The sequence below is a fragment of the Mchenga conophoros genome, linkage group LG10 (assembly GCF_057382185.1).
Source record: "Mchenga conophoros isolate Kocher_MC1m ecotype Shallow Benthic linkage group LG10, M_conophoros_male_GT1.1, whole genome shotgun sequence".
Lineage (NCBI taxonomy): Eukaryota > Metazoa > Chordata > Actinopteri > Cichliformes > Cichlidae > Mchenga > Mchenga conophoros.
Window position 1 is genome coordinate 20504817 of NC_140535.1, and position 25865 is coordinate 20530681.

General features: G+C 38.9%; 1 protein-coding gene across 1 annotated transcript in view; it reads right to left on the reverse strand.

Moving 5' to 3' along the window:
* The window catches only part of rxfp2a (relaxin family peptide receptor 2a), a 40234-nt gene that overhangs the window by 4446 nt on the left and 9923 nt on the right, over nt 1–25865 (reverse strand). Inside the window, exons 2-19 of the mRNA XM_085289242.1 lie at nt 24446–24589; nt 19034–19117; nt 18421–18526; nt 17528–17599; nt 16978–17049; nt 16440–16511; nt 15838–15909; nt 10468–10542; nt 10036–10107; nt 7217–7288; nt 6801–6875; nt 4399–4470; nt 4027–4098; nt 3686–3915; nt 2633–2778; nt 1963–2058; nt 1069–1237; nt 393–611 (exon numbers count right to left, since the gene is read on the reverse strand). Of these exons, the coding sequence (XP_085145368.1) occupies nt 393–611; nt 1069–1237; nt 1963–2058; nt 2633–2778; nt 3686–3915; nt 4027–4098; nt 4399–4470; nt 6801–6875; nt 7217–7288; nt 10036–10107; nt 10468–10542; nt 15838–15909; nt 16440–16511; nt 16978–17049; nt 17528–17599; nt 18421–18526; nt 19034–19117; nt 24446–24589 (1920 nt within the window). The remainder of the gene's footprint in view (nt 1–392; nt 612–1068; nt 1238–1962; nt 2059–2632; nt 2779–3685; nt 3916–4026; nt 4099–4398; nt 4471–6800; nt 6876–7216; nt 7289–10035; nt 10108–10467; nt 10543–15837; nt 15910–16439; nt 16512–16977; nt 17050–17527; nt 17600–18420; nt 18527–19033; nt 19118–24445; nt 24590–25865) is intronic.

A 25865-nucleotide genomic window follows, 5' to 3' on the forward strand; every position in this document is an offset into this window, starting at 1 on the left:
TCCAACAACGCCCTTTTTTTTGTCTCTTGCCCACCGATGCCTTCCTGTTCCAGTAGCCCACTTTTCGTCAGGGTACCCTGGTTCCTCAACACCTGACGCGGACCTCGTTGACCCGGGCGACGTCCGAGCCGGCATGCCTTCATATCGCTCATGTCTGCGGTAGGCTTGCTTAATATAGGGGGTCTAGCCTTAGGACCCTTACTGGATACAGACGCCCCAGGCAGGAATCGAACTCGCAATCCTGTGTTCCAAAGGCGTGTAGTCTAACCACTACGCATTCGTAAGAAGGGACTGCTAGATATATATATATATATATATATATATATATATACACACACACACATACATCTATACATACACATATACACACATATATATGTTTCACTTCTTACCAGGGATCTCCACCTCCAGCAGCGAGAGGACTTTCACCAAAAATATAGGAATCCAGCAGAGGGCATCAGAGAACACGATGAAGAAAAACCTGTTGGCCACAGCCACATCTCTGTGCAGTCCGCTCCTCAGGTCGGTGGCATTGATGCCGGTTTTATAGATGGAGCAGAACATACTGGAGTAGGAGAATACAATCACCAGGAAAGCCACCAGGTTTAGACCTAAAGAGATACAAATGCTTTTCATGCTGGCTGGGACTATATCAAACACCGTTATGCAGTTCATACAGTATTAAATACAGTATTTAAGTGGTTTTGAACACAGGACAGTTCTGCTTCACAGATTTGTACTGCGTAGTTTTTTTTACTTTACACTTTGTATATTCTGTGATAATGAACAATTTCGCATTTCTTTGGGTGTTTAAAGTTTAAATGGAAGATTGTCTTTCTTTTCTGAAAAAGACAATTTAAAAAAAAGATTTTACTGAACTCCAATTCAATTCAATTTCATTTATACATCACCAAATCACAGCAACAGTTGCCTCAAGGTGTTTTATGTTGTAAGGTAAAGACCCTACAATAATACAAAGAATTATTCCCACTTCTGAGTGCTGTCTCTTACTTATGTAAGTATAAAATATGGAATGAAAATTCATGAAAAACAAAATCTTCTATTCACCCAGAAAAATCCCTGTGGAATATCCTTTGGCAGTAGGTTTTTCTTGCCTGTCAGAGTGCAGGGGAAAGCAGACCCCATTACGTCCGTAGTAGTTCCCAAAGACGTCCTCATTCATTAGGGGCACGGCTGCAATAATAAACCCCAGCAGCCAGATCGAAGCCAGGACCACCTTAAAGCAGGACAACATACATGCTGTCAGGATTTCACACAAAGTACTCTTCAAATTCCCCAAATAAGAAAAGTTATGACTGCCTGGGTTTCCAAACTCTAGTTGACATTTATTTAATCAGATTTCAAGCATTTGCTTCAATCAAGTTGCCTCCTGCTGACTGACGAGTCACTTCATGTTCTGCCTCTGTGTGGACAATCTGGGAGAACAAGCAGTAGGTCTTTTAATTCTTTACTGGTGGATGTGAGGTGGGTGGAGGCATATTTACAGTAAATGGCTGACTCTTAGACTTGGTTCAAAGCAGTAAAATGAATAGTAGACTGTAGTAAATCTGGAAATGGTCAATATTTTGGGGATGGTGATGTTCAGGGGTTACTTTATACTTCATACCAAACCAGTAGAACAAAGGATATCTCTCTTTTGTTCTTCACACAAACTGTTTTCCCTTACAGCTAAGATTACTAGTGGACTAAAATGAGCTACCTGCACTTTACACCTACTGAAGGCATGAAGCTCCCAGCAAACAGTTTTTGTGCTGATGTTAATGCCAGAGGAGGTTTGGAGCTCTGCAGTTACTGAGTCAGTGAGCGTTGAGGACTTTTGTGCAGTGTGTTCTTCAGCAGTTTTTCTTCAAAATAAGAGTGACGATTACTTTGTAGACAAAGACAACAGTTGGATGACATTCATCAGGCACATTGTTCCCCATTTTGAAAAGTGCAACTTACCCCTGTCTGAAATTTGCCTGGGCGCAAATTTCTAAAAGGGAAAACAATGACAAGGAACTTCTCCAGAGTCAGGTAGGTCAGGAGGAGAACAGACACCTGAGGAGAAACATGCACCGCAAATGAAAACAACATGTTTTTAACTTATAAACTGAACACTGCTTTGAATATTGGCTGCACTGTTATTAGTAGAACCTCTATTATGACAGAGGAATCAACATGCAGAGGATGGAACTTGGGTTCACATCATTTATAAAGTCAGTCTAATGATGATTTATCCTGGAAAGTGCATAAAGTTCTGAGACAGGTTGTTAAACTCCAGCTGAGGCTTGTTATGTCTCCATCTGCAACAGCTAAAAGCAATGAGTGAGAGTGAATTATAAACACGTTTTTAAAGTAAAAGAGAGCATAATATGAGTACCTTAGTCTGCAAACATGATATTTATATAATGCAGAGCCGAAACAAGCTGATACAGCCAGTGAGCGGAACAAAAGATGATTTTAATCTTGAAGCTACTTTAGCTGAAAACAGCAGGGCAAAAGTACAAGCAAAAAGCGAAGGATGTGTAAGTGCAACTCCTTGTGATGTGTCAGTTTTACAGTACAGATCAGTTTGTCTCAATCTGCATGCATATTTGCGTGTGTTGAAGTGTGATATATACATGGGCAGTACCTCTGAGGAGAGCATGGCCAGGAATCCAATGGTCCGACACTCCGCACTTTCCATCCACAGCAGGGCGTTACGGTTGTACTGACCGCGGAATTTTACATCAGATACGCCAACAAAAAACAGGTACACGCCCATGAGGCAGTCAGCACCTGGATGATAAGGATGACATCTATGAGTCTATTTACAGGCAGATGTGCCCTGTGTGATTATAAGCCCATCTGTCAGCTACATCCTTCCCAAAAACAGTATCATAATATTTTTTAAGTCACCACAACAGGCAAGATTAATGGAACCACAAGCATGGATGGATCTTGCTATATGCAGATACACTCAACAAAAATATAAACGCAACACTTTTGTTTTTGCTCCCATTCCCCATGGGATGGACGTAGAGACCTAAAATTCATTCCAGATACACAATATAACCATCCCTCCCAAACAGTGGTCACAAATCAGTCCAAATGTGTGGTAGTGGGCACATCTGCTATATTGAGATAATCCATCCCACCTCACAGGTGTGCCACATCAGGATGCTGATCTGACATCATGAGTAGTGCACAGGTGTACCTCAGACTGCCCACAACAAAAGGCCACCCTGGAATGTGCAGTTTTTTGCGCTATTGGGGGTCTGGGGTCCCAGAACCGGTCAGTATCTGGTGTGACCACCATTTGCCTCATGCAGTGCAACACATCGTCGCATGGAGTCTATCAGATTGTCAATTGTGGCCTGTGGAATGTTGGTCCACTCCACTTCAATGGCTGTGCGAGGTTGTTGGATTTGCATTTTTGGAGTAGGCTTTGCAACAGTGGCATAGAAAGGCACAGGGAATGTGAAAGAGGAGAATGAAGGAGAAGTGTGTAGATTGGGAAGTCTCCAAGCAGTTTGATCCCATCCCAGTATAACAAACTTCTTCATCCTGTTTCATTGGATAGAAGCAAGGCTAAGCTGACTTATTCACTTTCCAAAAGAACAGCTTGACATTTAGATTTATTGCTGCTTTTACAAGTACTTTTATTTTGCGAGACTGTCTCACCCGGTGCTACGTTGTTACTCACAGCAGAGAACTTTGATGCAGGCAGCATGCAGGTTGTTCTCAGCACGAATCAGCGACCTCATGCCGATGACAAACAGATTACCAAAGCAGGTGATGAGGGCCATGACCCAGACAGACACCCGCAGCACCATGTTAGCCAGGAGGTCCTCAAAAGAAGAGATGCCATCTGTGTTGGGTTTACAGGACCTCACATGAGGTGCATAGGAACAGTACTGAAACTTCTTGAAATAGCTTGTAGAGAAAAGAGAAAAATTGTAAAAAACAAACAAAAACACAACCGACAAAGAAGAGATGACAAAACATGCTGGTTCTTCTGAAGTGATGGCTGTGTGTTACACATACATGTGGGAGAGGTTCTTCATGGGAAGGAACACCTTAGTCTGAATATCTGCGATCTCAATTCCCTCCAGCGCTCTGTAGGAAATAACAGATTTCACCAGCGCACTAGACTACAGCAAACTCTGAAGACCAATTTCAGCATTAAGACATCAAAGTGAAGAAGCCATTAATGCATTAGAAAGATATTCTGGAGAGTCCCAGATGACTTCAAAGAAGTGTTTGAAGATTTAAACTAGTATTCATGATTGAGGTTAGAATAACATTTAGAGGAAAGTTATTAAAATTAAGCATGTAGTTGTGATGTTTGAGGCTCAGGGCAATAAAGGTCCTCACATGTATAAAAACAGGCAAACGTGTATATGTCAGAGTACTTACAGAGACTGAAGATGTGTCAGGTGGTGGAAATGGCTTGGATGAATACGGAGGAGAGGATTATGGGAAATATTTCTGAAACAAGAAACAGATGATAAACACAACAAAGCCTGTCAACATGAAATATAACAAATGGCCAAATGACAGTACATTCCTGACATCCTTGATTGTTTAAAACAAGTAAAAAAACAGGTCTGTGTCCAATTACACCTGACATTAGATACAGAATGCTTTCTGCACTTTTCCCCCTGCTCAGATTACATAGTTTAGAGTAGATTTAAAGTCTTCTTTAGAGGGCCTGAATAACTACAAGCCAGAAATGTTGCAATGAGCAATGGCAGGATAGATCTGTGCAATAGCATATTTTGATACTTTGACATAATAAATTTTTTCCTGCTTTGTAAGTCACTTCACGATGGACAGCTTTTGAAGTGACAGCAGTGATCTGTGAGATCAGCCTGCACTTCCAAGAAAAAAAAAAAAGGGCAAGCGTAGGGATTTCAGCGAGTTTGACGAGGGCCAAACTGTAATGGGTTGACGACTGGGTCAGAGCAGCTTTTTTGAGGTGTGCCCAGTCTGTAGTGGTCACTATCTATCCCAAGTGGTTCAACGAAAGAACAGTGGTGAACCAGCAGCAGGGTCATTGATGCACGTGGGAATCGAAGGCTGGCTTGTGTGGTCCGATCCAACATATGAGCTGTTGTACTGCAAACTGATGAAAACATGTCAGAATATACTGTGCATCACAGTTTGTTGTGTATTGTGCTGCATTTTCACAGATCATTCATGGTACCCATGTTGACCATGCTGCTTTTTGGACCCAGTGTGTCCACTGCAGGGCACCAAAAAGCAAAAAGTAGCACAACGATGAGTTTGAGGTGTTCACATGGCCTCCAAATTCCTAAGATCTCAATCCAATCGAGCACCTGTAGGATGTGCTGGAGAAATAAGTCTGATCCATGGAAGCGCCACCTCACAGTTTACACGATGGAAGGATCTGTTGCTAACATCTTGGTGCCAGATACCACAGCACACCTTCCGGGGTCTAGTCGAGTCCAACCCTTGATGGGCCAGGCCCGTTTTGTCACTGAAAGGGGGATGCACTCCATTGGATGTGTTACTGTATGTGCATTATGTGACATCGAATGAGGGCAGCAGATTGTCCCAAAAGTCTCAATAAACAGCAATTCTTCTGTGATGCGAGTGATTCAAATAGCAGACCCCTAATCCGCCTTTTCCGCCTGTCTCTTTCCTGTGAGGTGTGGGATCAACAAGACTCAAAAACATTTCCATGGATAGCTCGTGCTGTGGAAAATAGCCTAATCTCATTGTTCTAGTTAAGTCTTAGCTAGTGATCGTTAGGGAGTCACACACACACACACACACACACACACACACACACACACACACACACACACACGGAGCCAGCGGACCAACTGGAGCGCAATAGTTTCATGAAAGCAATTATTCATGCGCTGTTACTCTGACTGACAGCATCTCCAGTCCTGGCCCCTCCTTTCCCAAAAAAAGGTCTTCAGCTGCTGCTCATAAACAGGTTTGTCTCAAAGTTCATTCATTTTGATAAATTTTTTCCCTTCAGCACTAAGAGGCAAAAGTACAGAAATGTTGTTTTTACGTAATAAGTGGAAGATTTGAGTATGCATAGAAAAGGCTGAGACATTTTATACATACAATTAACACTACAAAATCAAAACAGTCCATATGCCTTAATGCACGACACAATGCATACGAGGAGCAGCTCTAAAACTGTGAGTTACACGGACGATCAGAGTTAACCTTGTAACGCTGAGTGTATCATATTTGATTTGATGAGCCTTTGAAACCGCCTACATCAGAGAAGTCAAAGTCATCATACATTGTGGGTCACATACAGTGAAGTAATACTTAAATATCAAGTACAAAAAAACCCTACTACATACTGCAGTTTGATGCAGGATTTTACTGCCTGTCTTCAGTTTGTAAATATTTCTTATGTTACATTACTATATATCATTTTCCTCTCACACAGTGGAAAAGAAGCTCAAAATACCACTAAATGAAAATGAAGTAAGAGGATTAATGGAGGATTATATAGAATTGGCACATAAATAAACTCAGTTTATCTAAAAATATGATGCTTGCACTTATTATTTTAACTCAATGCAACAGTTTCGTGATTGATTTTTCTTTTACATTATAAATTCTTTCTTTCAGAGCTTCCAACAAAAATAGTTTTATTCTGCATCTGATTACAGCCACCATGTATCCCACTAAGAATAAGTCACATTCTCAGAAACCTTCACAAAGTTATTTTTTCTTAATCCTACTTTAGACCTTGTCCTAATTCAGTCCTGTTAAAAAACCCACATAATGACGAATGATTTTCCACACTATCATTTACTCACAGTTTAAGGAGGGAATTGGAGAGACTCTTGAAGGTGTTTTTTGGCAGCTCCCTAATCCTGTTCCTAGACAGATCCCTAAAGAGGATGAAAGAGAAACAAGGGAAAAATTAAACCTCCTGACTCATTTTATAGCACATTTACATTTTTCTCATTCAATTCCAAACATGGACAGCGTAAACATGCATAGAAAACAGCAAAGGCTTTAAATAAATGTGCAGATACATAATGTTCGCATGAAATTCTACACAGGTTTCTTTTCTTACTCATCCCTGACACTTCATATCTCATCAGAACAAAACCTCTCTAACACCAGCCTCACCAGAATCTCTTTGAGTGAACTTGAAGACAGTGGTGTATATTTATTTATTTATTTTGACATGGTTTTACTGGCTTTCTGTGAATATGCTCTTACTCACAGTTCGGCCAGCTTCCACAGAGACTGGAAGGTGTTTTCGGGAATTGTCCTAATCCTGTTGTCTATCAGTAACCTGAAGAAGGCAGAGCTGCTGTCAGAAACCATGCAGAGAGCTGCAAAGTGCTGTTGGAAAACTGGTATAAATGGATACAATCTCATTTACTTTAGTCAGTCTTAACCATGTCCTCAAAGTTTGCATGACCCTGCTTAGGCCTCCGTACTCACTGAACTTCGTGTGAATCCTTTCCTCTAATTCAGCTCATTTCACTGCCAAACCTCATGGCTCATCTCCTCTCAGCCCTATGTTGTGTTTTTATTTGTGGAGTTTAAAAATGCCGCACATGCATTCATTTGAAACAAACCTTGATTGCACTTCTGTCTAGATCTCAGTTTAACCTCCTCTGAGGCACATGAGCTGCTCTGATAGGTCCTAAAAACAACAGGCTTTACTGTTGGGCTTTGCAGGGCCATTTGTGAAACAGCAAGTCGGCAGCCTTGGTGAGGTCAGGGATGCAGCATCCACCAAGGAGATTGCGACTTGGCTCACCGAAGTGGAAGAGCTTAACCCTTGTATGGTGTTCGGGTCTGTGAGACCCGTGTTCAGTTTTTTTCAAAAGAAAAATTAAACAATTAATTATTTTTTCACGTGTAAATGTGTTGTGTCTTTCCACTCACTCCACTTGATTATAACTGATTTATTTATAACATGTTATATAAAAGAAAAACGAGAAGCACATTAATTCATAAATGTGATCTAACAAAGGTAAAGGGAAAAAATTAACCATGTTTGCTGTTCATATGTCTTGTAATTGGGATGAAGTAAACATCTGTTGAGTAATTTAACATAAAATTGTTTGATAGTGTTAATTTGGAAAGCCAAAACTCTAGCGGGTCCACCAGACCCATGAACACTGGCTGAGTAACAAAAATACGAACACCACACAAGGGTTAAATTTAAGTGTATGGCATTTGTCTGGCTTCTGTTGGTGTATGAGGTGATCGTGTTGACAGTGGGAAGCAAAAGATCCATATACACAATCCACTGACCCTATAGTTGAATCAACAGACATGGTGTTCTGGCAGATGTGGTGACAAGTGAATGAATAGGTGCCATCCCACAAGCTCACTATCACATGGTAGTGACGGACCTGGAATAATAACCTGGCAGACTAAAACCCAGAGCATTAATTTCTGTTTATGTCCTATTTAACCCAGTGACCCTCCACATCTGGGATAAAAATAAATGAAGAGCACAATGTGCCCAGGAAAAGCTTTACTTAAGCATATTCTCCAGAGCTATTGGGTCTAGTGACATGATTGCATGCCGAGGCCAACTCCAAGTATGACTGCAGGAAAAGAGCTGGTGAGAAGCCTAATTAAGCCAAGATCAGCAGGCCTGCCTACCACAGTGTAATTTTTGGCCTGAGCCAAGTTTCCAAGCAAGTTTAGGCCAGGCCTGATAGTCACATTTAGTTGCGCCAATTTCTATTTCTATGCTTGTTTGACCAATTTCTTAAAGATCTGATTGCACAGCAGAATTTGTTTTGTTAATTAATGAAATAAATAAAAAGAAAACAAGTGTGTCTGAGGGTGGGCGCGCCAAGGGGAGAGAACAGGAGATAAACTTAGATGAACAGATAAAATAAAATGAATAAAACATAATTAAAGGATTAAAGTGGGAGATTTTCTAAAAACTTAAGCCACTTAAGTCCCTTAAGGATGATTAACTAACTGCATTGATATATGAAAAGTCCATCATTTCTAATGTATTTCCTGTAAACACAACATTAACTGCGTTTAGGCACAACTGAGACCTCAGAGATATATTAAACATGCACAAACACATCCTCATTACACTTAACTAACACTTGCTGTAGACTAACAATGCAACAGCTGTAATATTGTATCTATATCACATTCTGTTATAGTTCTGACACGAGCAACATTTCAACAAGTGATTCTTTTTACTGTGGACACTTTGTAAAATGCAAAAAAATGAAAGACACAAACTTTTTATTTAATTGTTTATCTACTAATTTGAATGGCTGTGGGGGGGGGGGGGGGGGGGGGGGTCTTGTCTTATGCATAGTTTTGTCTTTGTTGGGCCATTGTGTTTGAAACACCTGCTCTACTGGGTTGAGATGTTGAGAGGCCATGTCCAAGAAACCAGTTCGAAGTGATCTGAGCCATGAGAAGATGGGTGCACTGTGGTCATGGTCAGCAACAATACTCAGGTAGGCTGTTGTGTTTAAACAATGCTCCACTGGTCTGAAGGGACACAACGTGTGCCAAGAAAATATCCCCAACACTATTCCACCACTAACCCGAGCTTTGACACAAGGCAGGATGGATCCATGCTTTCTTGTTGTTAATGCCAAATGCTAACATCCAGATGTTGCAACAGAAATTATGACTCATGAGACCAGACAACATTTTTACAGTCTTCTTTAGACATCCTAAAAACTTGATTATGTTCATCTGGGCATAGTGTTTTCAGTGGGAGAAACGTTTTGTCACTCATTCAAGTGACTTCTTCAGCCTCGTGACATTCATTTGAACTTCAGCAGGTCGTCTTGACCATGTTTTCATGCCTACATGCACAGAGTTGCGGCTATTTGTTTGGCCGATTAGATATTTGTGTTATTGAGTAGTTCAACAAGTGTACCTAACAAAGTAGCTGCTGAGTATATATGCAGCATCTGAAGATCAAACAACACCTCTCGTTACCTTATCTTTTGGGAAACTTTCTGTGTGGTGCGCAGATTTAAACCCTGAGCTTTCAGCATTCTTATTGAACTTTTAATAAAGCAGGATACTCACAAAACTTCAAGCTTGCTGCATGTCTTTAAGATAGAGTAGTTAAGAGTTTGAATCTGGTTTCCCTCAAGATCCCTGAGAGTAGTGAAAACAGGAGGAGAGGGAAAATAAAAATGTACATTTACTAAACATACAAATATAAGGGTGTAATTTTCATAGATCTTTGGTAAAAGTTATGAAAGAAAAAATAAATGGAATATTTTTTCTTGCACTTAATCTGCTCAGAAAAAAATAAAGCAAATCTGAGCAACCCCAGAGATATCGGCTGACTCAAACCGTCATGCAACTCAGTATCACCTCTATAATACCAGTTTAATTTGTTATTTATATATGCAAACAAGGACAAACACACATCAGCATAACTGCTACACTTTTTAGTGCACTAACATCACATGCACTACACACCTGCATGCACACAAGTACACTCTCACTCACAGCCAGTCCAAGGCAGGCATGTGTTGACAGAAGCTTGGATGAGGAAGCTGCTGCAGTGAAGTGTTCACCATGGACCTGAAGGGGGGAGGAAGACATTTAATCGCAAAACTAAATAGGACTGAACAGAGTTGTAGAGTGACTACTAAACAGATGTAAGGCTTAGACTGTGACTTTTAAGGGCCAATTTACTCCTGGACTTCTTGTCATCCATATATAAATGTGCTGATCCTCAGAGTGTAGGATCGGGGGTCAGTCAAGCAAAAGTGAGTCAAAAGTCAGACAGACAGCATGAAGCAGCAACATGTTTGCATGGAAAAATGTTCACATGTCATATACTTGACTCATAACTTTATTATCTTTGTTTATGTACAGGCTGTTATTTCACCAGCAAGGCAGGCTGTAAATTCTAAAAAGAAAAGTTAGTGTATACACGACATTATCACACAGTTTATATGACTTTGGGATGTTATTAAATTATGTCCCAGGAACTTTTATATACATTTTGAAAGGTAAGTATTAGAGATGGCACGATAGCACTTTATGTCCGATACCGATATCATAAATTTGGATATCGGCCGATACCAATATGAATCCGACATAATGTGTTTTTTAATCAATAAAACGTTTTTTTAATATCTTGCTGCTTTTTGTATAAGTTCATACTTAAGTTAAAAAAAACAAAAAAACAAACAAACACTAAAGCTATTCTGTTATATCTGTATGCAAAAAATGCACTGCACCCAAAATATTTCATAGTTCAGCAATACTGATCAATCTAATAAACTTAAACCTACTCCATCCTCCCTATTCTGGTATTTTAAAGAGTAAGCAACCTAACTAATAGGGCTCTAAAACTCCCAGCAAAAAAACAAAACAAAAAAAACAAACAAAAAAAATAAGGAACCACCCTCCACCTCATGATGTTTAATCGACGTAATCAACCTTAATTTGATGCAGTGTGAAAGAAAATGCACAGAAATAAATTATTTTTCAAGAATTATTAAATAGATTCAACATCTTTCTTTAACAGAACTGCAGACTGCACAGATGGTACCTCCCCAAAGGAAAAAGTAATATAGCTTACTAGGGTATATTAGACTTAATAGTTACTATATACAGTAATGGACTTATTTACATTTTACATCAAATTAAAACTTTGGGTGTAAGATTCAGATAATTATTTAATAAAAGCTAGACATTTTAAATGAGAATAAGAAAGAAAAGTATGTCTTTGTGCCCCCTTCTCCCTGTTCATGTCCTATCGGCCCCCCTGGCTAAACTTTGCTAGATCCGCCCCTGCACAGTTACCAGCCATCAGCTGCATAGAAAAGGATCCTGGTCTAGAAAGTAATATTAAATAAATTTTAACAACAGATTATCAAGCTTAAACGTGCTTCTGTTATTCAGCCGCTGGTTTCCTCTTTCTGGTGCAAAGTGGGAGATAAACAAACAAGAGAGACGGACTCGCGACAGAAAAGCCGATCAGCTGATCATTAAGCAGTTTCATGATTGAAGTAGCAGCAGGAGAGGGAGGGGGAGAGAAGAGGCAGTCGCTCCATATATGGGTTGTTAAGCTTAACGCGGGAATGCTTTACAAACATTCAGAGATGAACTTACACACTTGCTTTACTTCTCTCTGCATCACTTCCTCGGAGATGAAATGCTGGTTTGGTAGCGAAGCTACAAATACACACAGCCGCTCTATCACGTGAGCACACTGCTCCAACGTGGTACGGTTATGAGGAGAGTTACGCCGTGTCGAAAGTTTTGTGTGGTGCTTTTTTGATATTTAATGGATCGGATTACATTTTTTATTTCTCTCCGATATCCGATCCAGTAATTTACGTCAGTATCGGACCGATACCGATATGTAATATCGGATCAGTCCATCTCTAGTAAGTATATTTGCATGTACAAAAGAATGTCCACCCACGAACCTTTCAAAATAAAGTTACAGGTACATCTTTGCTGAGAAAATCAGAAATTCTGAGTATTTTTTTTCTCTCCATGAAGTTGAAGCTTGATTGTTTTGCACGGACCTGTTTTATCTAAAAGCTTACAGTTCCTTGAGTTGTATCTTTTGTTCATATCACACAGGTGGATGTATTACATTTATTAGAGGCTAATTAACTAAATGATCTTGCAGCCATTGTTCACCTGCTATAAAACAAGGGGTTGAAACTGGAGCATTTTTATCCAAAGCATGGCCGGAGAGACCAAAATGCTATGACCTCAAAGAAGATACACATCAAGCTTCTCATCAGTGATAGAAAAAGGTCTCTTCTAAATCACTTCTCGGGAAAGGAACACATGTCCAGATGCTTTGGGTGGGCTTAGACATATCCGCATTTCACCGCGGATGACTGGAAAACTCAGTTTTCTGATGAAACCAAGTTTTTGGTTTCTGCCAGTAATAGAAGTCTGAGATGTACAAGACAGAGAATGATATGGCAGCGCATCAAGCCCACACTGAAATGAGGTGGTAGGAATATTCAAGTGTAGGGATGTTTTGCCAGTTCTGGACTTGGACAGTTGTGTCAAACTGACTTCCCTCTAACCAATGAGAAGCGTGCTTCATTCCTCAAGAAATATGCTAGATACATAAGTTCTTCCAAGGCAGGAATGACATATGCTCACAACTGCACTGCCAAACAATAACAGAATGGATGTACCAAACTGTTCACTGTAATTTTCTTTCTTCAAATCTCTGCTGATGCTGAGATGAACAAAAGAAAAAAAAATCAGACATTGAGCCAGCTATATAAATGGTAGCTGATGGGGTTTTATTAACTATGTGGAGTAAAAAAAATCCCTATTTGCTTAAGAATTATGGCACAGGCAGACCTCAACTCTGAAACAGTTTCCATATCAAAACAATGTTTAATATTTTGGGTGGCAACACTTCAGCGGGCAGTAAGGACAAGGGACTCTGATTCCAAAGATGAATGGGGAATCAAATGAGAGACATATGGTCATCCCCGTCTAACAGTCCCTCCGTGGAAGTGCAAACACTCTTTGAGGAGGCAGGTGGAGTGAGAACACATTTTATGTCTGAAACATAAACATTAAAAGGGTTATTTCGTGAGACGGATACCTGTTGTGGTTGGATTTAAGAAAACATGCAGAGAATGAGCCAAGCAGATGCAGCTCAGGGTGACGGGTCTGAAGTTGATTTCCAAGAAATTGTATTGCGAGAACCAAAATCACATTCTCATGTCGTGGAAAGAGCAGCAGCTAGGGTTGAGCTAGGCCAGGTCTATGAGTCAGAGTGGACAGAGTAGAAGGAATTAATCTAAAGGGAACGATGGGCGGAAAATAGGTAAAGAGAGATTGAGCATTACCTAGTGTAAATTAATCCAGGGCTTTAGGACCTGACCTCCTGAGACCCTGCGTCATATGGGTACACAACGTTTTGGCTTTTCTGCACCTTATACGTCATCCTGCTCAGTAAAGTGTTTAATACTTTGTTGATATTAAGCCATTGTCCCCATAAGATGACTTAATATCTGTTAAAAGATTATGATTTTTTTTTTTTTTTTACATTATCTGATCCAACTAAACCCAAACAGCTGGGAGAAATTAAAAATACTTCCCAAACGACAGCTCAGGTTTCAGAAAGTATATTAAAATATGATTAAAGTAGTCTGTGAGTCATGAAAAACGAAGTTAAGCGTGTTACTTGTCATCACTTTACTCCAGTATTCACATTTCTACCACTATATCTCTGTGTTGAGTTCAAGGGGTTAAGTGAAAGTAGGTAAAACGGTTGTTCAAAGGAATATGACAAAACTTCCTGTCACAGTCTTTCTTCCCTCCCTTAAATGGCTGGTTTCACAGACTAAGCTCAAATTAAGCCAGGCCTCAATGGATTAGTTAGCCTACTATCAGCTGCCCTAAATTCAGCTTAGTTAATCAGAAGTGTGTCATGGCCCAGGATATTGGACTCTTTGGAATATTTGGCCTTGTTTACTAAAATCTTCGATCATCAGTTCTTAGTTTGGTTATAGCGTTTATTTTGTTTTGCTCTTAACTCTCATTTTGGTTTGTATTAGAGGTTGTTTTTTAATCCTTTAGTGTTTCATGTCAAGTGTATTTATTTGTCTGCATTTCTCTGTTTAGTTATTGTTTCTAACTTTCCATTTTGTTTGGGCAGTTATTTGTCCCGTGTCTTGAGTTTAGTTTTACTTCCTTCCTCTTGTCTCGCTGACTTCATTGTCTTCAAACTGTGTCTTGTTTACCTTCTGCTTTCACTTACCCTGATGACCTTAGAGTATGCGTATGTGTATAAATAGACTCGTCTTTCCTTGAAGTCTTTCTCACTGTGTCTGTTGAATCATCGCTGTGTCACTGCTCGTTTGAAGAATTTGGATTTCATTTTTGTCCCAATGTGCCCTGCCACCACCTTCAATAAGAAGTTTGCCTTTTGTTTGATGATTTTATCTCCCGAGTCTGCATTTAGGTCCTTGAACCAGCATTATGTGACAAAATCAATGCCTGTTGTAAGACATTCATAAAAACCCAAAATAAAAGATGAAACATCATCGTTGGTACAAGTCTTGAGAGAAACCAGTGGCAGAGGCAAACATTCAAAAATATTTTAGTGAGCATGAAAAAAATAAAAGGAAACAAAAATATTCTGTTAATCCATGAAATTGTTGTTGATAATCAAAAACATGTAACTGCTACTGAGCAAAATAAAAAGAGAGGCTGAATCCACTTTGCTGTGACTTCAGTGGAAATGAAACTACAAGAACAATAGTTATCTCATATTTCTTATATTCATAACATCAATTATTTTGAAAGTTCTCTACTCTTAGAGACAAACCTTGTTCTGCATCACTTAAAGCCAGGCCGGTTTTTGACTAATGAATAAAATGAGTGGGCGTAGAAACCAAGAATATGGAAGATATTACACAACTATCAAAGTGAAAGATTCCAGATGACGAAAACCTCAAAGTGATCTGAAGTGCACTGGAATTAGCGGCTTCATTTTTGTCCTGACAGGCCTCCGTACTGCATGCTAGCTCCCTCATAAGCAACAGTAATATGAAGTTAAACATGCATTAAACTTAATTCTTAACATTAATCATAGATTTACTCTCACCTTTCCTCTTGCAAATAGCTTGCATTGTAGCATATTTAAAGATAAGTAAAGTTCAGTGCAATGCACGATATTACTTTTGTAAGATGATAAACACTTTTTTTTTTACATGTGCTGCAAAGTAAGGTTTATTTTCCTACTGAGTGCTTTCAGGTTTGCAAGAGTTTAAGACTTTTGATTTTGTAAGTGAAGACCTCAGAGTAGACCTAGACTAGAAACAAATCCAAGTCAAAATTATTACATAATATTAAAAGAAAAATGCAACTCACAAATACATGAGAGACTGGAGCCCAGTGAAGGTGTCCTGGGACAAGCTGCTTAGCGGGTTATGGTCCAACATCCTGACACACAAAACAAGATTACCCAGTTTGACTGCTTAATTGCATTAAATAAGTCATTGGTGATTACAATTTCTTTAGATAAGTGTTACAAATGTGACCCAATATGATTTTTAAACAAATGTGATTTTCAGTATTTCACAATAGCAGCATACAGTACAACATTAGCTCTTGTGTTTTACAGAAGAATTTAGAAAGAAGGGAAAAAACTACTTGAGTCAAGTAAGATTTCACGGGTAGAAAAAAAGCTCAATCCACACATCTGTGCACCGTTTAAACTTGTTATTTTTGCACCATTTCCACTTCTCCACTCTGCTGCTTAAATAAATAATTTTATATCCAGCTAGTGGATTTGTTTCCAACCTGTGGATCAAATGGACAACTTTTGCATCTCAACCTTTAAAATTAAAAGCAAAATTAACAAAATGTTGCAGTCTTTGGATAACTTTTTTTTTAACACAGTCTCCTTGCTACCATGTATTCGTATTTGTGACTATTGAAAGTGCACATCTGTATGCTTTTGAGTTACTTACAGCCACTCCAATTGATTTAGATCCCCGAACACACCGGGACTGAGGAAGGAGATTAAGTTCTCACTGAGAAACCTGAGAGAAAGCATGAAAAGCACAAGAAGTTTGGTCATAAAAAAAGGCAACTATAATGACTACATTTGAAAGTAACAAAATACAGCAAAGGTATAATCATAGGACATACCCGTAGTTTTGGGTATGATTCTTGGTCAGACAAAAATTGAAGTCATCTTTAGACAGTTTAAATAAATGATGGCATTTTTTCCACAGTTTTATTTGTTGACATTTCATAAACTAAATCTCTCTCTCTCTCTTTTTTTTTTTTTTTTTTTTTTTTAAATGCACAGCTTTGCTCATTCCCACAGACTCCACAGAAAAGCCTGGAGTCAAAACACAAATTACAACTGCTTTTCTCCATGTAAGAAATGAGTACCACTCAGGTTAAAAAAAATTAATTGAAGTTGACCTGTAACACAAAAGAGAACTGAAGGAAAACAAAATTAATACACTTGCTTCAGGGGAAACGAGGCAGGATACTTACAACCTCTTTAGATTGTGCAGACTGCTGAATGCATGCTTAGATATGAAGTGGAGGCTGTTGTTCTGCAGAAACCTGAAAACAGAACAGAATAAAAATAACAAATGCTCTTTTATTTCAAACTATGTTTGAGACAATAGGAAAAACAGAAAACTTTCATATGCTCTTAAAATCCTATTTTCACCTGTAAGAGAAATATTATTGTTACCCTTTATTACATGATTATTAAGAAATAACACAGAAAATGTATCTTCTTGTCAACAGACAAGTAGATGGAACAGTCATCTACTGGAAAAACTGGATGCTCAGGTCCAGTATGTCACACTATAAGGCCGCTGTACCAAACTACTAAATGAAAACGTGTATGAAAAGTGTAGAAATCAATACACTCCTTGAGCCGTTGTCATTTCTGAGCTACTATTACTACAGATTCTAAAGGAAGGATAAAATCAAATAAAAGTGATTTGACATTTGCCATTACTAAAAACTAAATTGCCCAGAAACAGACAGCGAAAAAACAAAAACACAAGGATGGCAGCATAAAAATACTCACAGTCTCTCCAGGGCAGAGTATTCTGAGAAAACAAAATCGGACAACACTCGGATCTCATTGCTCCTCAGGGACCTGTAACACAACCCATCAAATGTGGCTGTAAGAAAAACAAACATACGTTTTGCACAAAGAGGAAAAAACGGAGAGAAAGCGATGAAATGTCTGACACGTTATGTGCAATAAACCATCACACAAACTACAGGCATGCAGAAATATGTATAATATATATAAATTTAATTTGGCACTGACTAATAAAAATAAGTGAATGCGATTTTTGAAAGAACTGTAGCTGCAATTCACACAAGGCTCAGTATACCTTTTGTAATTAGTCTGCTGACAATCATACCCTATTTTTTCCCCCAGGATATTAAACTGTGCTTCAATATTTTAATATAGATCTAAAATATAAATAAAAATCTTTTCAACTTTTCAATCTCAATTTTTTAAACTTTTATCTTCAGTATTCAAATCAATGGATCAATAAATTATTACAGTAACAAGCAATTGAGCTGATGGAATGAGAAAAGCAAGATTAATGAGATATATATATATATATATTTTTTTTTTTTTTCTTTTCTTTAGAGACATGCAGAGAGGTTTTTCTCCATTTAGTCAGTATCCATGGGCTCTCCAAACCTGTAAACCTTTGTGGCTGTACCATGTATGGTTGTGGGACTGTGACAGACAGAGAAACACCTTTGAGTACTCAAAACTACCTCTTTTGTTGTTCTTGGCGTATAGCTGTCTTCAAGGCCATATTTTGCCACGGTGACACACCCACAATGACATGGGCTGTTGTTACCTGCCAAGCCGTTACAGCTTGTAATAACCTAACCTACAAAATAACAAATCACTTGAAGAGGACAGAGTGCTTGGAGTCAAAGGACACTTACAGCCAGGTAACATTTGGCGAGAGCGACGGAACATCCTGCAGGCTGACCTCCACACACTCAACATCTGTCTGTATGCAGTCACAGCTCTCTGGAAACTCCTGCAATACTACACACAGACACACACACATTGTTTTTTATTTAGAGGCTCATTGAAAATTATTTGTCGAATGAAAACATGGCATTTGTTTTTCTCCAGAGCCCAACACAGTTCTCCCTCAGTGTCAACATAACAGTCAATTCTGTGAGTCGTGTGCTGTCGTATCCAGCTGTCAGAATTTGCTAATTGCTGTCCATTAATCTTTGGTGGGGCAACTTTTTCTTTTCTAGGTCACATCATTTGTATTATTTGCTAGCTGATGTCAAAAACTGATCATATTTTCCTTCTTTGATCATTTGTATCATGTCTCTCTGTGGTCTACATGTATTAATGTATCTGTGAAGGTTCTCAGTCATCCAGGTCATCGTAGTCTAAGGAGCTTGCAAAGAAAAGCGTCTGGACTTCTTTAGGTTGGTTTCACCTCTCATCCGAGAAGCTTTTTCAGTTCTAGGGTCAAATGGTGGAGAGTCCCATATTTCTACCCCGGGGTGTATTAATGTGCACACACACACTTACAACACTCATTGAGGAAGTACTGGTCCACAGGGTTAGTCTTCTGTAGTGTGCGGGCAAATAAATCTGCCCATCCGATGTTGTCCCCTGCCAAAGCAAAGAACAAAGAGTTAAATTCACTTGACTGGATAGTAATGATAGTTTATCAAGGTTTTCCTACACTGGCATCACCAGCACATGAGCATTATGGGTACTTTCAGCTGCTCCCTTCTTTTCAAACGAATCACCACAGTACATGGATCCAAACCGGATGCCATTCCCGATGCAACTCTCCCATTTTTCCTGGCTTGGGAACGGCGCTAGGAGTACATTAGCTCGTGACCGCCTGACGCTGGGTTTGTCTACTCCCAGTCGCAAATCAGGAATGTGTTGACCCACCTCACCACGAAGTCACCACCAGAGTATAAGCATTATACTGTGTCAAATGACCTGACATATCCTTGGAACATTATAAGCATTTTAAACACATCCCTAATGCTATACTGGGAGCTATAAGTGCCCACAAATCAGAAACAGCTTTGACAAATCAGTACCGATGAGGAACAGCAATGATGGAGCAATATTTTCTGTTTTATGGGACTGAGCTACTTTTTGGAACGATTTTATCCCAGTTTTTTCATAAAATGAACTCTAAAGCCTCATCTACCATAGCTACATCTTTCTAAAGCTACTAACAAAAAACCCTAATCTGTTATCAAGCTTCTCTTTAAGAAACATACAAAATATGCCAATCATTATCACAGTGCTGTGTAAAAATGTTCCAAGGAGACCGATTTCTTGGGTTTTTGTTTTTTTTTTTAACGGTCTTTCAAAGTTTCTCTTTGGACATTGTCTGCTTTTTCAATCGTTTTCAGTCCAGTCCTTGTATATGACCATTTTCAGAGAAATATTTGTTTGTTAAGCCACCCATAAATCATTCAATCATATAAAAAGCACCTGACTCAAGGGATGAACCACTTCTGTGTCTACAGGTAACATACAACTTAGCACAAAAAACCTGAATTAGATCTTCAGGTAATTTCTTACTAGAAGCTGGTCACAATGTGCATGAAAGTGATTTGAGCCTAGTGTAAATAACGGGGAACAAAAACACAGAAATCTTATGGGTGCAATCATTACCAGGGATTATCGCATAAAAAGGAAATGAAAAAGAGCTTCATAGTACTTTTGTCATGGGGGCAGAACGATCTGGAACTGGTGCAGATGTCCTTCTGTCTTCTAGTTGCAGTACTTCTTCAGTACTTACAGAAGCAGAGCGAACAAAAAAAGGGATAAACATTTTTTAACTGGCAGGTAATTTTTGAAAGTTTTCTGAAACTATCTGCAAAACAAACAGTGTGCAGGATAAACTGGTTAGATTTATGATGTCCTTCAACAAAGTACTTACTTTCCTTCTTTGAGTACATTTCAGAGCAGATTGAACTTGTATAAAGTAAAGAAGTAAAAGCACTTCAGTACTTTTTAACTTCTACTTAAATAAAGAATACCTATACTTTTGTGCAAATTACACAAGAACTGGACTGAAAATTAGTGGGAACAGGTCTTATGGAGTGATTAATATGAATTTGATATCTTTAATTGGTCTGGTCTGGTCTGTGTATGGAGGAGGTCAGGAGAGAGGTACAACTCCTGTCAAAATTGATGGAATTCACGTATCATCAGTACCATCAGATTCTGATCCAGCCTGAATACCAACTGGTCTGTGTCAAGTGTCTGATTGGCAGTAGCTTCACTTTTGAGCATGATAATGGTAAAAACGCACCATGGAGCACGATTCCTGAAGAAATTACAATAGAGCTTGTCTAAGAGAGTTCAGGCTGTATTGAAGAACAAAGGTGTTCATACCAAATATTCACTTTCAAGCTTGTTAACATTGTACAGACTCCATTTTTGGCTTATATACTGTACTTTTGCTGTTCCAATTTTCCTAAGAAAATTAAAAAAAAAAGAAGATTGATAAAGTGCACAAAGTGAACTTCTTTACTGCTGTGCTTGTCATAGTTATGGCAGTGTTGCATAGTGTGGTGGTGAGGCAGATGACAAGAATGGAGAAGTAATATAACACAGAGTGGATTTCTGATAACTAGCATGCCCTCGCAGACAGACTGAAACTAATTTGCGCTCCTTCTTGACCTGGGTGATGAGAAAACTATGCTCTGCAGAAATGAAAACGTTTCATAAAAAGGGCTTAAATGATTAAAACAAAAAAAAAACAAAAAAATACTAACTCATGTTTACCGTGGGACTAATGCTAAAACAAGCATCCTAGGGAGTGTTTACGAAATAGTTACAAACACATTGGCATTTTAATTGACAATGACTGATGAATATTTGAATGGCGTAGCGACTCTCGACTGTTAATTAAAAGAAATAGATTATTCTCGGATGTCATGGTAACATTTATAGTATTCTTTTACACAATAGAGGTAATATCCAACAGATGATGACCCTGGTCTTGAATGGTAATTTGAAACAGATTAGTTCTCTAAAACTGGCAAAAACGGGATGTTTCTTTTGGAAAATTACTCTTGGCTCTTGGCTTCAGTCTTTTTCTGAGGCTTTGGAGATTGTCAGGATTACAGTCTTCGTGCCTATGCTCAGCTGGTTGATTTGCAGTTGCAGGAAGACTGTCATGAGAGTTTGATCCAGTGGCTAATACTCCGAGGCCCAAGAGAGGTTGTAGGAAAGCGAGGCTCGATTTGGTCTGGAGTCCCACCAAAGAAAAGAAGGGTTCTTTTGTTTAAGGCGCATGTCACTCCTAATTATCGATGTATAACAAACAGAAGTTCCTTCACTGCTTTATTTATGACACTCAATGGCAGGGGGTAAGTGAAGGTCTGGAGAGGTATATCTCTAGTGAATGAGAACTGAAATGCATAATGCTGGGCTGCGGCAACAGGCCAGAATAAAGGAAGTCAGGACCCGTTGCCATCCTCATGGACTCTGTTTCTGACAGTTTAGTCAGAAATATGCACATGAGTATCCCATCTGAGGTCATTTTGTGTGACTCTGGCATTGGTAGTCCTGGTCCTCCTCCCACAAAGGAGTACACACCAGACCTGATGCTTGATCGACGCCCTTCTACAGTACTTCTTGTGTAACAGCTTTTCTCCTGTTTCAAGTAGTCTTGCTGCAAGACTACCATGCTGTCTGTACCTCAAAATTTTGAATGAAAACTAAGGTATTCAAGATCAGCTTTATTGATTGAAAATTGACCAAAAGCTTATAACCTAGAAACTACGATTCTTACAAGTGTGGTGTGAATTCTCAACAATAATATTGTATGAAGTTTTAAAATATTTCATATTTGATCACTGACTCTCTTTTTAGGGGCAATAGATTGATCTGAAGGTCAAAGTGTTAAGAAGAAGCACTACAAGAGTGCAAACTCCAACTATATAAGGTTTTGCACTCTTTTAGTGCTTCTTAACACTTTAAGAAGAAGCAGTATTTACCTTAAAGGGAATCTGCCTGTTAAATATGACATCATTAGCTATTTCCAGGTCCAAAAGCCCTTCAGTTCTCAAATAAACGCTACAGCATGACTGAGAGTTAAAAGCCGTCAAAATTCTTTCATCTTTAATAAAATGATCAGCATGTCTGCCTAACCAGGTGTAACTATCAAATTTAACATCCAGGCATCCATGAAAAACAGGATTATGAAGTTTAACAGAGTTAGAAGTTAGTGGGGAGTTAGCTTGCTAGTTTTTATTTAAGATGATATACCATGTTCTGACTGAGAAAAATTAAAACATATAGCTCTGCATTCACTTCGGATATAAATGAAGAAGGAAAACTAAACAGCAGTGACATTTTTAGGGTTACCGATGGTGGGCTAGCTAGCATATGGTGGTGTGCTACGTGGTTGCTAGTGTTGGGATTAAATAATTTGTAGTGCCTCAATAATGCTATGCTTCTTATTAATAATAACTGTTATAAAGTTATATAGTGTAGTATTAAGTGGACACAACCCTGAAAAATAAAGGCATGAGACCACGTGTCCTTGGGGAGTAGAAAGCTGTAGCCTCTCGCTCACGCTTCCCTGGGAAAATGTAGATAAGAGGGGACCATCTCTAGAGGAAAGTTACTGAGACACTGTTGTTTAGACTAGAATGAGAGAGCTTCTGTAATAAAACTGTTAGTGGCACACCACCATTTTGAGATCCGTGGCAGAGTGTCATGCAGGACGCATCTCCCTTCTAGAAGTAATAAAGTGTTAAACATTCTACTGAGCAGTGTTTTGTCTTCCATTAGATGCCTCTGAGGAATCAAAAGAACTTGGTGAAGTGTTGATATTTAGAATTGGGGGCTCGTCCGGGATTTGAACCCAGAATCTCTCTACACAGCTATGGTTAGGATAATATAAACACATTAGCACAGCGACACTGGAGTATAACTGCTAACTTTTTCCCATAGATTTTATTTCCAATAAAAGTTAACGTGAGAGTTCCCGATAGGTGGAAACAAATGCAATCGCACGTCAGGAAGAAGCTTCCAAACTTCAGTCAGGTCAACATCTGAGATACATCGACAGCACAGGGTTAGCCATTAATATACTGCTGCACGTTTTAGATTACTCGCTATGAAAAAGTCCTGATCCTCACATTCATGTACTCACTCAAATCTTTGTTAGCCTCAAAGTGATTCTTTTCTGACCCATTCAAATATTTGGTGTCAGGCAAACCGCGAACAGCTGTAGTTACATCGTTAGGTTTTAAAAACTGAGCTTTAAAATGTGCTGCAGATGAACAGGGGTAATAAAAACCCAGAGAAGCCCATGGTGATCACTGACTATTTTTAGACAGTTGTTTATATTAAATAGAACAAGATCCAACACAATAAAACACAAAAGAGAAGACAAGATCCTTAATGAATGCAGTGTAGTTTCGACCAGGAAGCAGGGATTGTACATGATCACTAAACAACCTGCTAGTCGTTAATGCTACTATTGAATGCTGTTTATATTATTTATTCCTTTGTTTTGAAATGTACAAAAAAAAAAAGTAGGAGTAGGTAATGGACAACAGGCACTGATTTATAAATAACTAAACATGAATACCTTAAACTTATTGTATAATATTATACTACAGGATATTTCTGACTGGGCTTGTCGTTCTCTTTGTCTTGCTAAAACTTTTAGTGTCACCTTGAAAGAAAGACAGTTATGAAGTGAAATCACAGGTTAAAATGTGAATTTTCGACTCATGTAAGGTTAAATAAGGCCAAATCTTCATTTCATTAGTTCAGCGTTTCATAAAATGCGAGCTACAAACATCTAAAGTTTATTTAAAAATTCTAACTTATATTAAAAAATAAGAAAATATAATAAAGTCAATATAAACAACATACTATTCCCTTAAAAGTAAATACTGCCTTTGGTCATTTATAACCACTGTTACACTGGCTCACACTTACCACACTGTCTCTCATCAGCTCCATTGGGACAGTCTTTGTGTCCATTACACTGCAAAACTTGAGGGAGGCACTCACTCGTGTTTCCACATGGGAATTGGCCAAGAGGGCATCTAACCCCTTCTTCCACCCAGCTGGTCTCCAGAGCTGAGAAAGGGAGAGGAAAATATAAGAAGAAGGTGCAAATTTATCCAGATAAGAATTAAAATACACAACAAAAATGAAAATAATGCAAAAACATATTTAAAAGAAATGAAAATGGGCTGATAATATTGCACTGATACCTGTGAGTTAGGAGAGATCAACTCGTGCAGCTCTAGGCAACAAAAACGTCAGGTGCAGACCAAATTTAATCATGAAATTCATAAAGAATTCATCAATCTGAGGGTTTTCTGTGTATTTTTAAAAACTATTTCAAAAACACCCCTAATAAATCCATCAAAGGTATCATTAAATCTTTGACTAGACTGCTTTTTTTCTTTTGCATCTGTGTCCCACACATAACGACTTGTAAACCATCGTGTCTGATCAGAGAATTCATTTATTTTAAGGTCTTTCACAGTGAGTCAGACACATGACTCTTTAGTTAGCATGACGTACTTTAAAACAAACCAGAAAGAAATTCCTCATTATTTTTATTTATTTTTTGCCTGTTGTAAAGAAACATGAATTACTGAATGCAGACCTTTTCCTGACATAAAAAAAAAAAATCACAAAATGTTCCGTCTTTTACATGTTTTTTTCCCCGTCCACTAGATTTACCAGTAATCAAACCTAAATATACATTGGCTTTTTAGTGCTTTTTTCCATCTTCTGTCTTGAAGTATTTCTTTCAGACGGGGTTATTAGCTGCAGATTTTTGGCTGCACATTCTTGATGCTCTGTTGAGCTGAGATCTGGGGGGCTGTGGAGGTCATTTGGGTACAGTGAACTCATCGCCATGTTCAAGAAACCCGTTTGAGATGATTTGACATGGTGCGTTATCCTGCTGCCATCAGTTGATGGATACACATGGATACCCAAAGCGCTTTACAATGCCGCTATTCATTCACTCTCACATTCACACACTGATGGAGGCAAGCTACAGCTGTAGCCACAGCTGCCCTGGGGCAGACTGACAGAAGCGATCGGCCCCTCTGGCCAACACCAGTAAGCGGTAGGGTAAAGTGTCTTGCCCAAGGACACAACGACCAGGACAGAGAGCCCGGGGATCGAACCGGCGACCTTCCGGTTACAGATGCGAGACTCAAAAATCCCAACCCCCTGAGCCACGGGGCGACCAGGGGGTTGGGATTTTTGAGTCTCGGTGAGCCTGTGCAAATTAGAGCCTAATTTTCTGTTCTTAGCTGTGTGGTCCCTGTTTTCTTTTTTCAAAAACCACTCTGTATTACATTTGCTTTCCTATCAGCTCACAGCAGTCTAG